At 51.6% G+C, this 14,738-nt stretch overlaps 1 protein-coding gene across 2 annotated transcripts in view; it reads right to left on the bottom strand.

The window, feature by feature from the left end:
* Positions 1-14,738, bottom strand: part of VIPR2 (vasoactive intestinal peptide receptor 2) — a 114,526-nt gene that overhangs the window by 70,982 nt on the left and 28,806 nt on the right. For both annotated transcript variants that reach the window (XM_019030582.4, XM_055347582.2), the window contains exons 3-4: positions 8,787-8,894; positions 2,751-2,848 (exon numbers count right to left, since the gene is read on the bottom strand). In XM_019030582.4, the coding sequence (XP_018886127.1) occupies positions 2,751-2,848; positions 8,787-8,894 (206 nt within the window). The remainder of the gene's footprint in view (positions 1-2,750; positions 2,849-8,786; positions 8,895-14,738) is intronic.

Here is a 14,738-nt window from a genome sequence, read left to right on the forward strand (position 1 = left end):
GCTCACAGCCATGCGCACCGGAGCTGGGCCCCCAACACTCAACTCAGTCTTCTCTCAACTCCACTGGATGCCACGGGGGACAGCGCATCTTAGACGGGCCCACAGGTCAATGTGGTCCCCAGCCGGGCGGCTCCTGCAGGTGCCTTCAACCCACTCAGGGAGGGCGGTGGGACCAGGAGCTGTCCCAACCAGATGGCAACAAGCAGACTGCATGGGAATCAGACTACCAGGGCCTGGCTGTGGCTGCTCACCAGTGGGGAGCACACCTCACCACTCCCCTAAGCCTCAGCTTCTCCATCCATGCAGTGAGTTGTTTTCAAGCCTAACTAAAGTAACACAATGACAGTGGGCTCACAGTAACACCCGCCAATGGCAGCCAGCATCACCTTATCCACTGAACACAATGACAGTGGGCTCACAGTAACACCTGCCAATGTCAGCCAGCACCACCTTATCCACTGGCCACGTGATATGGTTTTCCTGTGTCCCCACCCAAATCTCATCTTGAATTGTAGCTCCCATAATTCCGACGTGTTGTGGGATGGAACCAGTGGGAGGTAATTGAATCGTGCAGGCAGTTCCCGACTGTTCCTGTGGTAGTGAACGGGTCTCACGAGATCCGACGAGGCGGTTCCGACTGTTCCTGTGGTAGTGAACAGGTCTCACGAGATCCGACGAGGCGGTTCCCCCGACTGTTCCTGTGGTAGTGAACGGGTCTCACGAGATCCGACGAGGCGGTTCCCCCGACTGTTCCTGTGGTAGTGAACAGGTCTCACGAGATCCGACGAGGCGGTTCCCCCGACTGTTCCTGTGGTAGTGAACGGGTCTCACGAGATCTGACGAGGCGGTTCCCCCGACTGTTCCTGTGGTAGTGAACGGGTCTCACGAGATCCGACGAGGCGGTTCCCCCGACTGTTCCTGTGGTAGTGAACGGGTCTCATGAGATCTGACGAGGCGGTTCCGACTGTTCCTGTGGTAGTGAACGGGTCTCACGAGATCCGACGAGGCGGTTCCGACTGTTCCTGTGGTAGTGAACGGGTCTCACGAGATCTGACGAGGCGGTTCCCCCGACTGTTCCTGTGGTAGTGAACGGGTCTCACGAGATCCGACGAGGCGGTTCCCCCGACTGTTCCTGTGGTAGTGAACGGGTCTCACGAGATCTGACGAGGCGGTTTCCCTGACTGTTCCTGTGATAGTTAATGGGTGTCATGAGATCCGACAAGGCGGTTCTGACTGTTCCTGTGGTAGTGAATGGGTCTCATGAGATCTGATGGTTTGATAAGGGGTTTCCCTTTTCGCTTGACTCTGATTCTCTCTTTCGCCTGCTGCCATGTAAGACGTGCCTTGCACCTTCTGCCATGATTGTGAGGCCTCCTCAGCCACACGGAACTGTGAGTCCATCAAAGCTCTGTTTCTTATAAATTACCCAATCTCAGATACATCTTTATCAGCAGTGTGATAATGACCCATATACCATGGGTCAGGAGTTTTACCTTCCAATCGTTGGGATATTGGTTACTGTATAAGATACTTTCTTTCCTAGGGTTTAATAATTTGGCAGAGAAAGAACTGGCTTAGAGTTGTGAATCTCAGAGAAGTGAGCAAAGGAGGCCTCTGTAAGAAAGTTGGGCTCATTCTCCCAAGAGGCAGCCAGGCAGCATTGCCACCATCCCCTGGGGGCCCAGAGGGCAGAAGCCACACCTCCAGGAGGGGCAGGTGGAGCAGGGTCAGGGCAGGAGGTGATCAGCCCACAAGCTGATGGTTTCGCCCGGAATGCTGTGGGCTTGTAGGAGAACATTTGCATGTGGGGAGCGCGATACTTCCCGGGGCTCCTTAGAGCAGCCTCCAATGTATCCCCTGCCCCCTGCCTCGCCCTGTGCAGGGAGCACACTCTGCACACACCTCTGGCTGTGGGTTGCTACGGTGCCCGCCACCCACACGGTGCTGCCAGGGCTGCCGGCAAGGATGGAGGTCTGTCTGGTGATAAACCACAGGCAGACGTAGCAGAGAGTGAGCCCTCAGGAGAAGCAGCCATCTGAGGCAGAGCTGGGGAAGTTTGCACGGATGGACCGGAGCAGAGCTTAAGGCCACACATCCCACACTCGGGAGAAACATCCTCATTATTGAAAGATCACAGCCCTGCAGAAGGGTTCACAGTGGACATAACACCCAAGAGCTCCAGATCACTGCAGCAAGTTTGTGCAGCCCGGATGGGGGGGTCCCCAACTCATCCTGGGACCCCTGCTCCCAGACACCTCTTGGCGGAGGACAAGCTGGGTCTCTTAGTTGAAAAGACACCCTAATTGTGATCACATCTCCTGCTGCAGGCTCAGGGCTCAGGAAACCATGGCACTGACTTCTCAATGCCCCAGAATGTGGCAAAATCTTAAATGGGACAAGAAATCCAAATGCAGAAAGGGCATGCTCTCCAGGACCCATCTGAAAAGTAACCTTTCGGGCAGGCAGGGCCACTCTCAGGTTCTCCTCATCATCTCCCAGACACATACACAGCAGGTCAAGAAAACCGGCCTTTCCCTGCCTGCAAAATGACGGAACAATCAAACAATCCCAAGTGCCAGCAGCAGAACGGAAACAGGGACTTCGCTTAATTTGGAAAGCAGGAAGTAGCATTGGTACTCAGAGGATTATTTAGGGGAAAAATCTACATAATTCTTGCAGGGCAGGAGGGGGCTTCTGGTGCATTGTTAGGAAGTGGAACCTCACCACCGTAGCACCGCGCAGGAGCCTACCTTGCTCTCATCCTCTGGGTCGCTGTAGCCACAGGCATCGACGAAATCTGGGAACGTCTCTGACCATCCGTCACTCGTACAGTTTTTGCTTATGTTTCCTGGAAAGTGAAGTTCAGATATTTTATCTGCAAGTCCATGAAAACTGGCCTTAGAAGGGACCTTAGTCCGTGCTGAGCCCGTGCTCTATTAAAATGCTTCCCACACCCAGGGGTCAGCTAGGAGACAGGAATGCCACTCAAAAAACCTTCCTTGGCCTCCTAGTCCATGTGACCTGGCCAGCAGGTCACCTCTCGGGGCCGGTGGGGCCTGAGATGTGAGTGAACGCACTGTGTCATAAGTCGTAATTACCGCAACTGTAAGTGTAGTTCTTTTGGGGCAGAATGAAAATTCTTAACAGACTGTTAGGTTCTGCCACCATAAGTGATATTTACAGCCAAGCCCTGGCCATCCTGGAGCCAGGTGCCCGGCCTGCCCCAGTTCCTGACAGCACCCTCCCTCCTCCTGGCCAGGCCCTCACCACCGACAGTGACTGGGTACCCCACCTGCTCCAGTTTCGGACAGCACCCTCCCTCCTCCCGGCCAGCACCCTCACCACTGACGGTGACCAGATGCCCCGCTGCTCCAGTTCCCGACAGCACGACGGTGACCAGGTGTCCCGCCTGCTCCAGTTCCCGACAGCACCTTCCCTCCTCCTGGCCAGCACCCTTGCCACTGATGGTGACCAGGTGCCCGGTCCAGTTCCTGACAGCACCCTACCTCCTCCCAGCAATGCCCTCCCTCCTCCCAGCCAGGCCCTCACCACCGACGGTGACCGGGTACCCCACCTGCTCCAGTTCCTGACAGCACCCTCCCTCCTCCTGACAGCACCCTCCCTCCTCCCAGCAACACCCTCCCTCCTCCCAGCCAGGCCCTCACCACCGACGGTGACCGGGTACCCCACCTGCTCCAATTCCTGACAGCACCCTCCCTCCTCCCGACAGCACCCTTCCTCCTTCCAGCCAGGCCCTCACCACCGACGGTGACTGGATGCCCCGCCCAGTTCCTGACAGCACCCTCCCTCCTCCCAGCCAGCACCCTTGCCACCGATGGTGACCGGGTGCCCGGCCTGCCCCAGTTCCTGACAGTATCCTCCCCCCCTCCCGGCCAGGCCCTCACCACCAACAGTGACCGGGTGCCCGGCCTGCCCCAGTTCCTGACAGCACCTTCCCTCCTCCCGGCCAGGCCCTCACCACCAACCATGACCCAGTAGGGCAGGCTCCATTTGGCCACTGGTGTTGGAAGAAAGGATGGCGGAATTACAGTTTAATTGTAGGAAACCAAGGCAGTTGTTCCCTTGCAATCTCATCTTTTGCGCCTACGGAACTAAAATCATATGTAAGCTCAGAAATTCAATGTTCCTTGTATTTGTGTGTGTCCTTAGCAGATGGCCACACAGAACAGTAAGTGATAAAGCTCTCGAAGGTGTCTGAGCCGTAAGAATAAAACAAGGCACTGAACGCCGTGCCAGCCTTGCCCTGAGCATGGCTGCATGGTGTTAGGATCACCCCCACAGCAGAGCCCAGGAGGCCGGACCCCTCCATGCACTCCTGGCACAGCCAGAGTGGAGCCCCTGTCTCCCTGCCTGGGTGACTGGAAGGGTCTGGGGCTTTGGATTTAGCAAATATTTTCACTCCCATGACTTTTTAATTTCAAGACAACCCTGCAAGACAGACTTGGTGGGCGCTGCTGTTCCCATTTTACAGAAGGGGAAAACAAGGCTTTGAAGACTCAGTAGTTTGAGTGGGGTGCGTGCATGCTTCTTGTCCTGCAGTGATGAGAGGCAGAGAGAGGGCCGGGCCAGGCACTGGCTGTACTGGGGAGGAGTGGGGTGGGAGACTGGTCTCAGCAAGGCCACAGGGCTGGCCCTGCCCACTGGCACCCCGACACCATCACCAATCAGGGGCTCTGACTACAAGGCCCACACCTCACACACAGAGCCCCAGCAGGGTCTGGGGGCCTCTTAGCTGCAGAGACCCCATACACGGTAGAGGCAAAACAAAGCCCTAAAGCAGGCAAGCCTCCTAGAGACCTGGTCCCACGGCCCCATTGTGCAGACAAGGAGACAGGTCCACAAAGATAAATAATGCGCCCACCACAGACTCAGGAACAGCACTCATAATAGTTATTATAATAATACTAGTCATGTGGTAGTGGCCACTACGACTCACTGAGCCCTCAGGAATGCCGGGCTCTGTGCTTGCATCAACCCAGTTAATCCTGACACCACAGGAGGCAGCTCTCCAATTAATCTCAGAGATGAGACGGCCAAGGCTGAGGAAGTCGTGTCACTTGCCCAAAGTCACACTGGTGAACGATGGGCCAAGCGCCACACCTGACAGCCTGGCTCTCACCTGAGCAGGGCACCTGCAGGCCCCTATCCTGAGCCTGGAAGCCAGGACCTTGGTGGGAGCTGAGCCTGTCACTCATCCTCTGCGAGGTGCAGCCTTTTTTCCTTCCTACGGGAGATCAGTGTTCACCAATCCAAAGAACATGCTGAAATAAAACTCCACAAACTAAGTCAGAAAGTCATTCTATGAAGTGCAGATTCCCTCACAGGTTCTTTATCCTTTCTGACTTCTCACTCCTGAGACACATGGGGCAGATGTGGAAGGACAGGAAATGACTGAGGTGGCAACCTGCAGAGAGATCAGGGAGGTACAGAGAGACCAGGGAGGGGCAGAGAGAGGCCAGGGAGGGGCAGAGAGAGGCCAGGGAGGGGCAGAGAGGCCAGGGAGGGGCAGAGAGAGGCCAGGGAGGGGCAGAGAGAGGCCAGGGAGGGTCAGAGAGAGGCCAGGGAGGGGCAGAGAGAGGCCAGGGAGGGGCAGAGAGAGGCCAGTTAGGTGCTGAGAGAGGCCGGGAAGGGGCAGAAAGGCCAGGGAGGGGCAGAGAGAGGCCAGGGAGGGGCAGAGAGACCAGGGAGGGGCAGAGAGACCAGGGAGGGGCAGAGAGAGGCTGGGGAGGTACAGAGAGAGGCCGGGGAGATGCAGAGAGAGGCCAGGGAGGCACACAGAGGCCAGGGAGGGGCAGAGAGATCAGGGAGGTGCAGAAAGAGGCCAGGGAGGTGCAGAGATCAGGGAGGTACAGAGAGAGGCCAGGGAGGTGCAGAGAGAGGCCATCCAGGGGCAGAGAGGCCAGGGAGGTGCAGAGAAAGGTTGTGGGGGGTGGGAGCACACTCTCGCCCACTTGCAGGATGACGAATACTTGAAGGCCTCCCTTAGGGCTTCAGTGCTTCTCAGCGACTATTCCAAGCCCCACGAGCCTACATCATCCTCCACTGGGGGATGTGCTGATGCCCCTTTAAAGGCTCAGAACCACACCTGGCCCTACACCTGTGCTGGATGGGCGGCTGAGCTGCTGCCCTGGGTCTGGCTAAAACAGTGTCATGCAGAATTGGCAGGTGGGCACCAGGAGCAACTGGAAACACAGAAAGCAAGTCAAGGGAGAAAGGTCAGCACACAGCTGTCGGAGCTGCCTCCTGGCCCCTGAGCATGGGGCATGAACAGCAGCTGCTCACAGAAGGCTGTCCTCCCAGTGATGAGTCCTCGTGCCTCTCACCCTGGCTCCCTGCTTCCTTTGTTCCCCTCTATGCAGACAGTTGGCTCATTGCCTCCTGGAGGGGATGGGGGCAGGAAATGTCTGAAGCACCTAATCCTCACAGCTTTCCCCAAGCAGCAGTGGTGAAGTCCAGCCCGGGTGGGAAGAGGACTTGCATCCCGGGTCCCACTGCTGCAGGGCAGGGTTAGGACCTGGGGAAGGAGCTGCCCGCTGCTTCTGGAACCGCTGCAGGGCAGGGTTAGGACCTGAAGGAGCTGCCCGCTGCTTCTGGAACCGCTGCAGGGCAGGGTTAGGACCTGAAGGAGCTGCCCGCTGCTTCTGGAACTGCTGCAGGGCAGGGTTAGGACCCGGGGAAGGAGCTGCCCACGGCTTCTGGAGCTGCTGCAGGGCAGGGGTTAGAACCTGGAGAAGGAGCTGCCCACTGCTTCTGGACAGGGCCCAGGGTCCCGCCTGGCACAGAGACACAGGGCGCCAGTGTGCTGGTCACTGTGATGATGCACAGTGCCGGACACAAGTGACGATGTCCAGAGGCCACCTGCCTAGCATAGGACAGACAGCCCCCAAACCTCCCACCTGCTGGAAGGATGAGAAATCAAAAGAGAAAACAATGTTTCATTAGAATGGTGACTTATTTCTGGAACACCTGGGTTTGTGGGCAGAAATGATTCCACGTGTGTTCTATGACCCAGCTTTCCTTACAGGTCATGGGAGGAGCAGCCATCACATGTGTAGAGTGTTCTGTAGACCACAGAGCACCATGCAGACGCAAGCCTGACTTTCATTTCTTTCTAAGACTCTACAGTTATCCCGCCAAATTTAGTCTCTGAAACCTCAGCTTCTGTGGTACGATGCCAGGTGGCTTCACCCCAGGCCTGCTCGGCCCCCAGTTGCATCCACATCTCTCTAAGTATTTGCAAAGGATGCCCATTTAATGCCCCAGAGATGAATTCCATGTGGACATTCCATGGGGACCATCTGTCCACAGTTTGTGCATATCCTTGCATAGCTCACGTTTTTGTGATCAGTTGAAAAAGCAGAAGCATATTTCCCCTGCATTTTAGATCATCTAGCTGCGACTACTCAAGTGCCCAGACTTGGGGAAACACCACAAGTTTCCTCACAATAACAAGGTGGTGTCATGCTCCCTGCTTGGGAAAAAGGTGGAATAAGCATTTAACCCAAAGCCAACTGGGCGTTTTCATTCTCACAGGCAGCAGCAGGATGCTTCCAGGCAGGGCCAGAGCCTCACTGACCTGGGCGCCTGGTGCCCAGATGGCTTCTGTCTGGCAGAGGCTGGACTGGATTCTGGTGCTTGCTAATGTGCAAACTACCAGGCTGCTGGGTGCTTTCTGGAAGCCTCAGAACCATGCCATCGACTAGGAAAAGCCAGAGTCCATGCCAATTCCCTCCAGATCTCCAGGAGAATGGATGTAGCCCAAGCTGCTCAGTAGAAATGCTACTGACTGGAGGGAACAGTTCTTAAAGTTCAGGTTCTCTAAAGTGACTTAGGTTCTAACTCAGGGGTGGGCAGTGATGGTAATGCAAGCATGGTCCCTACCTTCAGCATGCTTTGCTGGCAACTCGGGGTGAGAAAGTCAAAATCTTCCTTTCGGAATCGCCTTCTCCTCTGTCCCAATCTCTTTTCCAAAACTCTGCTTTAAAACACTACAGCATTATTACTTCCCAAAGTCTTTTCCCTTTAACCTCTGTCCAAGATAAAAGCAAATTCTCCATAGTGTTCCAAAGTATTATGCTTTCTGTTTCCAGATGTTTCCTATGTTTTCTATTTTTCTGAATAGATTTCTTCACACTATGAAAATCTGAATCACTCACAAAAACAAACAAAACCCTTCTCTCAGGATTCAGCCAAGAGATATTTGCAGCACCACATACGGAGCATGCCCTGGGTGCAGAGGAGGAGCCTGGAAGCCCAGAGAAACTGCAAATTGCAGGCAGCATCAAACCTGGGAGGCGGCAGGGAGGTTGGGGGAGTGGGTTCGATAAACTAGGTGTGTCCTGGGGCCTCTGCCCTGAGCATGGAGGCTCTGGGTGCCACAATTCCCACTTCCCAGAAACTTCCAGAGTGTACTCTCTGGGGCTCACAGGCCGACTCAGCGGGAGGAGGGGAGCCTCCTTTACGCCCCCCTTGCCTCCCCTCCCCTCTCATGCACGTTTCCCGTGCTTTGGTTCCCATTTGGCTCCTGTCTCCCATGGTTCTTTCCCTGCAGTTGCCCTGCTGTCTGGGGTTTGGCTGAAGGCAGGTGATGCCCTTCTGCTCCCTAAGATGGGCACTCACCCCAATATGCCACAGCTTTTCCCTGACCCCCAGGGTAGCAGGAGATGCCTGAAGGAAAGTGATGTTCCTGCTTCTTGGATGGAAAAAACGGACGCTCAGATGCAAACACCCTGGAGGAGCTCAGGAACTGAACCCACGGACAGTACCTGCTTTGCTGTAAAAATTGCTGAAGACTTTTGGGCAGGGCACCGTGACGGTCTCTCCCACATTGGCAGGCCGCCAGCATGTGATGTTGTCCCAGACGCCACTGCAGGCTGGAAGGAGAGAAGCAGAGTGAGGCAGGTGCAAGGTGACAGAAGTGTCACAAATATAAACCCCATTAATGAGATAACTGCCTCGCAAACTCCTTTCCTGTGAAACACACTTGCACCAACACAATTATTGAGACTATAGTTAGCTTGTGGGTTCATCTTAATTAGCTTTGGAGGAATAACAATATGGTGGTAGAAAGCATTTGAGTAATTCAATGTATACCATGTACTTTCTGAATTTTAAGAGAATCATTACTTACTTCTTGTGATCAGCATTTCCTAGTGTGATGAAATGGGCACCACTGGGTATTAGTGTAAGGCCCCGTCGGGGAGGGAGACGCCGGGGGAAAGTGTGCTTATGCTTCTGTGGAATCTGACTTCAATGATTATTTGCAAATAGAAGTATTTGATAATATTTGGTTGATTTTTCACTGTCAAGATGCCTTATTAGCAACAAAATCTTAGGTTACCTTCATGGAGTTGTCAAATAATTTGCATAATGCATAGCTTAAACGTTTTTAGACCTACTATTTGGTCTTAATAACCACCTGGTGAAGGTAAGATATAAAAATGTTGCATTAATTATCTTCCAGATGAAAAGCACTAACGTTCAAATCATTTAATGACTTCCCAATATCACACAACAGTGAAGGAATGCATGTTTAAACCCAGGACTTTTTCCTACTTGTCCATGGTATTTATACTATATTTGAGACCTCTAAAATTTTACCTTTTACTTAAACCTCAGTATCAGAAAAGCAATGTGCTAGCCTCAGTCGGTAAAAACTAACAAACAAACAAACAAACAAACATCAGTTTTCCTTTCAGCACATGCCACCCAGACCTGTGCAATAATTGCAGGAATACATCCATAGAGAACACACAGCTTTGGTGTGAACAAAGGAGTGTTTTACTTTCAAGAATACAGAAATGTCTCTGAAAAGCTGGCCATAAGCTAAGTTTTGCAGATGAAAATAGTTTCTAAATACCTTCAATAAAAGTGAAAATATATTTATTATAAAATAAAATTACATACCAATACTTGAATAAGTACATAAATTCATATTACATTAATGTTAACATATTTAAAGAAAATGTTGGTTTTCTTTTAAAATGTTCAAAACAAGTGATCAAATGTAAATGCATCACTAGAAACTGCAGATGTGCCTCGGGCTCACCAGGCGTGAGCCCCCGTGTAAGGCTGCTTAGAGTCTTAAGTAGTAGAGTTATTTAAATGCTAAGTTCGTAAACCAAGCACCTCTAACTCTGGTGTGTAGGGCAGGTGGTGGAGAGGTGTCAGGATGGGGTTCCTAGCCAAGAGTGAACAACATGGAGAGGAAAGTGAAGATGTCTAGGCCTCCAAGTGAAGACTCTGCATGTGATCAGCAAAGTTCTGTCCATCTCCTATAAAACAGCAAGCTCTGGCAGTTTCGTGTCTGGTTATTTTGAAGGTTCAGCTTTTTATCACAAAATGACAAATTTCTGCCTTGATAATAGTAATGGCTGGGTGGGGTGGCTCACACCTGTAATCCCAGCGCTTTGGGAGGATGAGGTTGGTGGATCATTTGAGGTCAGGAGTGTGAGACCAGCCTGGCCAACATGGTGAAACCCCGTATCTATTAAAAATACAAAAATTAGCCGGGTGTGGTGGTACACGCCTGTAATCCCAGCTACTCAGGAGGCTAAGGGAGGAGAATTGCTTGAACCCAGAAGGCGGAGGTTGCAGTGAGCCGAGATTGCATCACTGCATTCCAGCCTGGGTGACAGAGCAAGATTCCATCTCAAAAAAAAAAAAGTAATAATTATATAATATTGTTATTTTAAAATAATGGGCTGGGTGTGGTGACTCATGTTTGTAATCTCAACACTTTGGCAGGCTGAGGCGGGATAATCCCTTGAGCCCAAGACTTCAAGACCAGCGTGGGCAACATAGCGATACCCCATCTCTACAGAAAATATTTTAAAATTCGCTGGAGGTAACAGAGCATGCCTATAGTCCCAGCTACTCGGGAGGCTGAGGTGGGAGGATCACTTGAGCCTGGGAGGTCGAGGTTGCAGTTAGTAAAGATCATGGCACCGCACTCCAGCCCGGGCGACAGAGCGAGACCTTGTCTCAATAAATAAACAATAAATAAGATAATGTATAGTAAGATAACTAATACATAATACAAATTATAATGCAATAATTATATACTGTATAATACTAATTGCTGCTTTAAATTTCAACAGAGATACTAAATTCATACTACATCAAACAGTCTTTGCATTACAGTAGGATTTGATTTAAACATCTAGAGCTTATCATCTGATCCCTTCAATGGCTAGGGAAAGTCTTCTCTTCATTTGTTCCTTTGTTGGATCGCACGTGAGGGAGCAGAGCTAGACGCTGTCAGGATGTGAGGAAGCGGACTCGAGGGCTGTCAGGGCGCCGAGGCTGAGCTAGCAGCCGGAAGTGCAGCCGAAGGCACAGCCGGAAGTGCAGCCGAAGGCGCAGCCGGAAGCGCAGCCGAAGGCGCAGCCGGAAGCGCTGCCACAGTGCCGGTCGCACACGTGGCACTGGCTGCAACCTCCTGGCAACAGCTGCCAGGCGGGAACACAGGAGTTTCTCTCTCAGCTTCTCAACCTCACGCAAAGGACAGCCAAAAATTTGAAAGGGCAGCACCAAGACATGTCACTACAGCCTTGCAGACAGAAGCAACTGTGTTAAATAGGCAGGCAGAGGAGGGGGAGAAGCGAGAGACAGGCCATCGGTACCCCCGGCACCGGCTCGGGTGGAGGACGCTGCAGGGAACCGACGGGACCCGGCCGAGAGCCCCGACTGTGAGGAGGAAGCTCAGGGTGCCTACCTGGGACCGACCCTGACTGTGAGGAGGAGGCTCACGGGACCTACCTGGGACGGAACCCGGCTGAGAGCCCCGACTGTGAAGAGGAGACTCACGGCGCCTACCTGGGACCGACCCTGTGAGGAGGAGGCTCATGGCGCCTACCTGGGACCGACCCTGACTGTGAGGAGGAGGCTCACGGGACCTACTTGGGACCGGATCCCGACTGTGAGGAGGAGGCTCATGGCGTCTTCCTGGGGCCAGATCCCCAACCGAGGACCCCGACTGTGTGAGCAGGAGGCTCACAATGCCTGCCTGGGGCCAGACCCCAGCCCAAGGATCCCGACTTGGCAAGGAGGGGGAATCCAGAAGGAGTGGCTCTAGGAGTGAGAGAAGAGAGACAGACCCTCTCATATTGTTTTAGATTGTTTTATACTCAGAAAAGGAAAGAGAAGCGAAACTAAAGGCAGGTAGCCCAGCGCCTAGGAACCAGACCCGACACCGGGCCTGGACCTGCCTGACCTAAGCCTGGTAGTTAAAATTCGACCCCTGACCTAGCAACTGATGTTATCTATAGATTCCAGACATTGTATAGAAAGACATTGTGAAACTTCCCGGTCTGTTCTGTTTCACTCTGACCACCGGTGCATGCAGCCCCTGTCACATACCCCCTGGCTTGCTCAATCAGTCACGACCCTTTCATGTGAAACCCTTAGCGTTGTGAGCCCTTAAAAGGGACAAAAATGGTGCACCTGACAAGCTCGGATTTTAAGACACTAGTTTGCCAATGCTTCCAGCTGATTAAAGCCACTCCCTTCACCATCTCGGTGTCTGAGGGGTTTTGTCTGCAGCTCGTCCTGCTACAAGAGAAAAAATGGAACCCTGAGACCACCTCATGAGTGCAGTGTCTTGAGAGTGTTCTGGCCTGAGGTTTGATGCCTAATTATTGAGAGGTAGGTGAAAAACCCAGCAACAGAAAAACGAGTAAAAGCATAAAGTTATGAAGAAAGGAAATGCTGGATATTATGTGGCTCAACTGTGATGGCAATGATGTACACCAGCAATGTGAAGTGAGTCTATCAGGAGGCTGGCGGGATGATAAATTATACTTGGGTGGTGGGAATGGCACAGGAGAGATAGATCTTTATTCTTGTTAGAAATCTAATGGACATTGGGATGTAAATTGGGAGGAAGAAAGAAAAGAAACAGGAGCATAAGTATGCTGTTTAGAAATAAAATAAATACCAGAGAAGAGATGAAAGAGATGCTGCCATAGGGCTGAGAACTGGGGATGACGAGGGGCCGGAGACTATTATCTTCATACAGCCTTGTAGTATCATTTGCCTTTCACAATTTTATAAATGTACTCTGTTGAAAACTAGCATTTAAAGTGTATCATTATATTAAGATACCCATTTTTAAATGTTTACATTTTTAAGGAACATTGTGCAGGCCAAAGCAAAATAGTGCATGAATAGGTCATCAGTTCAGTGTTGGACATAAGTGATTCAAATTTGGCACAGCGAACCCTTTGGGAGAGGCAGCGAATTTGGGAGAGGCAGCAAGTCCTTCTGTAGGAGTGTGTGCCGAGGCACAGGACGGCATGGGAGGAGAAGGGGAGGCAGGCAGGGCCACCCCCGAGAGAAGCACAGCCACTTGGAGATGCCTGTCTGTTTGGAAAGCAGTGGGCAGCTGAGATTTCATGAAACAAAGGATTTGCAGATGGAGTGAGAAACAAACAAAAGTGCTCGGATAAGGCAGTCAGGGAAATGGGACTTGTTAAGCTCTGGTGGCAACCTAGGTTTTCGAGATGGTGATCATAAAATCAAAGGTCGCTCTGAAAAGTGGAAAATGTATCAATAGACTCTGAAAAGTTACTTGGTAAAATTCAGTGGCCGTTTCTAATTTTTTAAAACCCTAAATAAAATAGTAAAATAATGAGACTCCCTTAACATCACAGAGAATATTTGTTAAAAATAGCAAGCATTAAGCCAGGCACTGTGGTAAGTACCTGCAGTCCCAGCCACCCAGGAGGCTGAGGTAGGAGGATTGCTTGAGCCCAGGAGCTTGAGTCAAGCCCGGGTGACTGAGTGAGGCCCTGTCTCAAAGAAAAGAAAAGAGGAAAGAAAGAATAGAAAGAAAGAGAGAGAGGGAGAGAGAAAGGAAGGAAGAAGGGAGGGAGGGAGGGAGCGGGGAGGGAAGAAGAAAGAGAAAGAAAGAGCAAGTATTAGACATGTTTAAACAGAATTGTACAACTGAGGAGCCAGGTTGGGTACCTGCAATTCATTATTATTCAACAATGTGTCATAAGTTTCAGCTAAAACAGCAGATGAAAGAAGAACTAAGAGGTATAAATTGGTAAAAAGTAGAGAAAAAACCCTAGAACTGTACTTTCTATATGGCAACCACTAGCCTCACATGGCCATTTAAATGAAAGCTAATTAAAAGGAGATGCAGTTAAAGGTTTGGTTCCTCAGTTGCAGCCGCCGCATTTGAATGTTCCGCAGTGGAACTCGGCTGGTAGCCATCACACCGGCATTTCCACTACCATGGGAAATTCTACTCGACAGCACTGTCTAGGGTCAGAGTTAGACAAATGCAACATAAACCCAGCAAACCTGTCTCACAAATCAAGAAGCAAAAAGAGAGAGAGAAGAGCAATGAAACCCTTTGGCTCGCACACCGAGGCAGAAGCTCAGAGGAGCCGCTTCTCTGGGTCATTGCTCTTCAGCTAAAATGTCCCATGTAAATAATCCAAAATACCTATGAATCAATATAAATGATAAAGTTGTTTCACTTATCACCCCAATCTTCCTCTTTCAAAACTTGGCAGAGGGGTAGAGAAGGAGCCTCCTCTGATCTCAGCAGCCTCTCACCCAAAGTCACGGCCAGGGCTTGGCAGGCAAGCCTGGCTGAAACAGGACTGCAATCTGTCTGCTTTGGACATCTCACCTTAATTAGAACACAGGAAGGTGTGTCACCACTAGTGCTTAGAATGTGTCACCAAAGCCCGTGAGCTCAGGCT

The sequence above is a fragment of the Gorilla gorilla genome, chromosome 6, assembly GCF_029281585.2.
Source record: "Gorilla gorilla gorilla isolate KB3781 chromosome 6, NHGRI_mGorGor1-v2.1_pri, whole genome shotgun sequence".
In the NCBI taxonomy this organism is placed as follows: domain Eukaryota; kingdom Metazoa; phylum Chordata; class Mammalia; order Primates; family Hominidae; genus Gorilla; species Gorilla gorilla.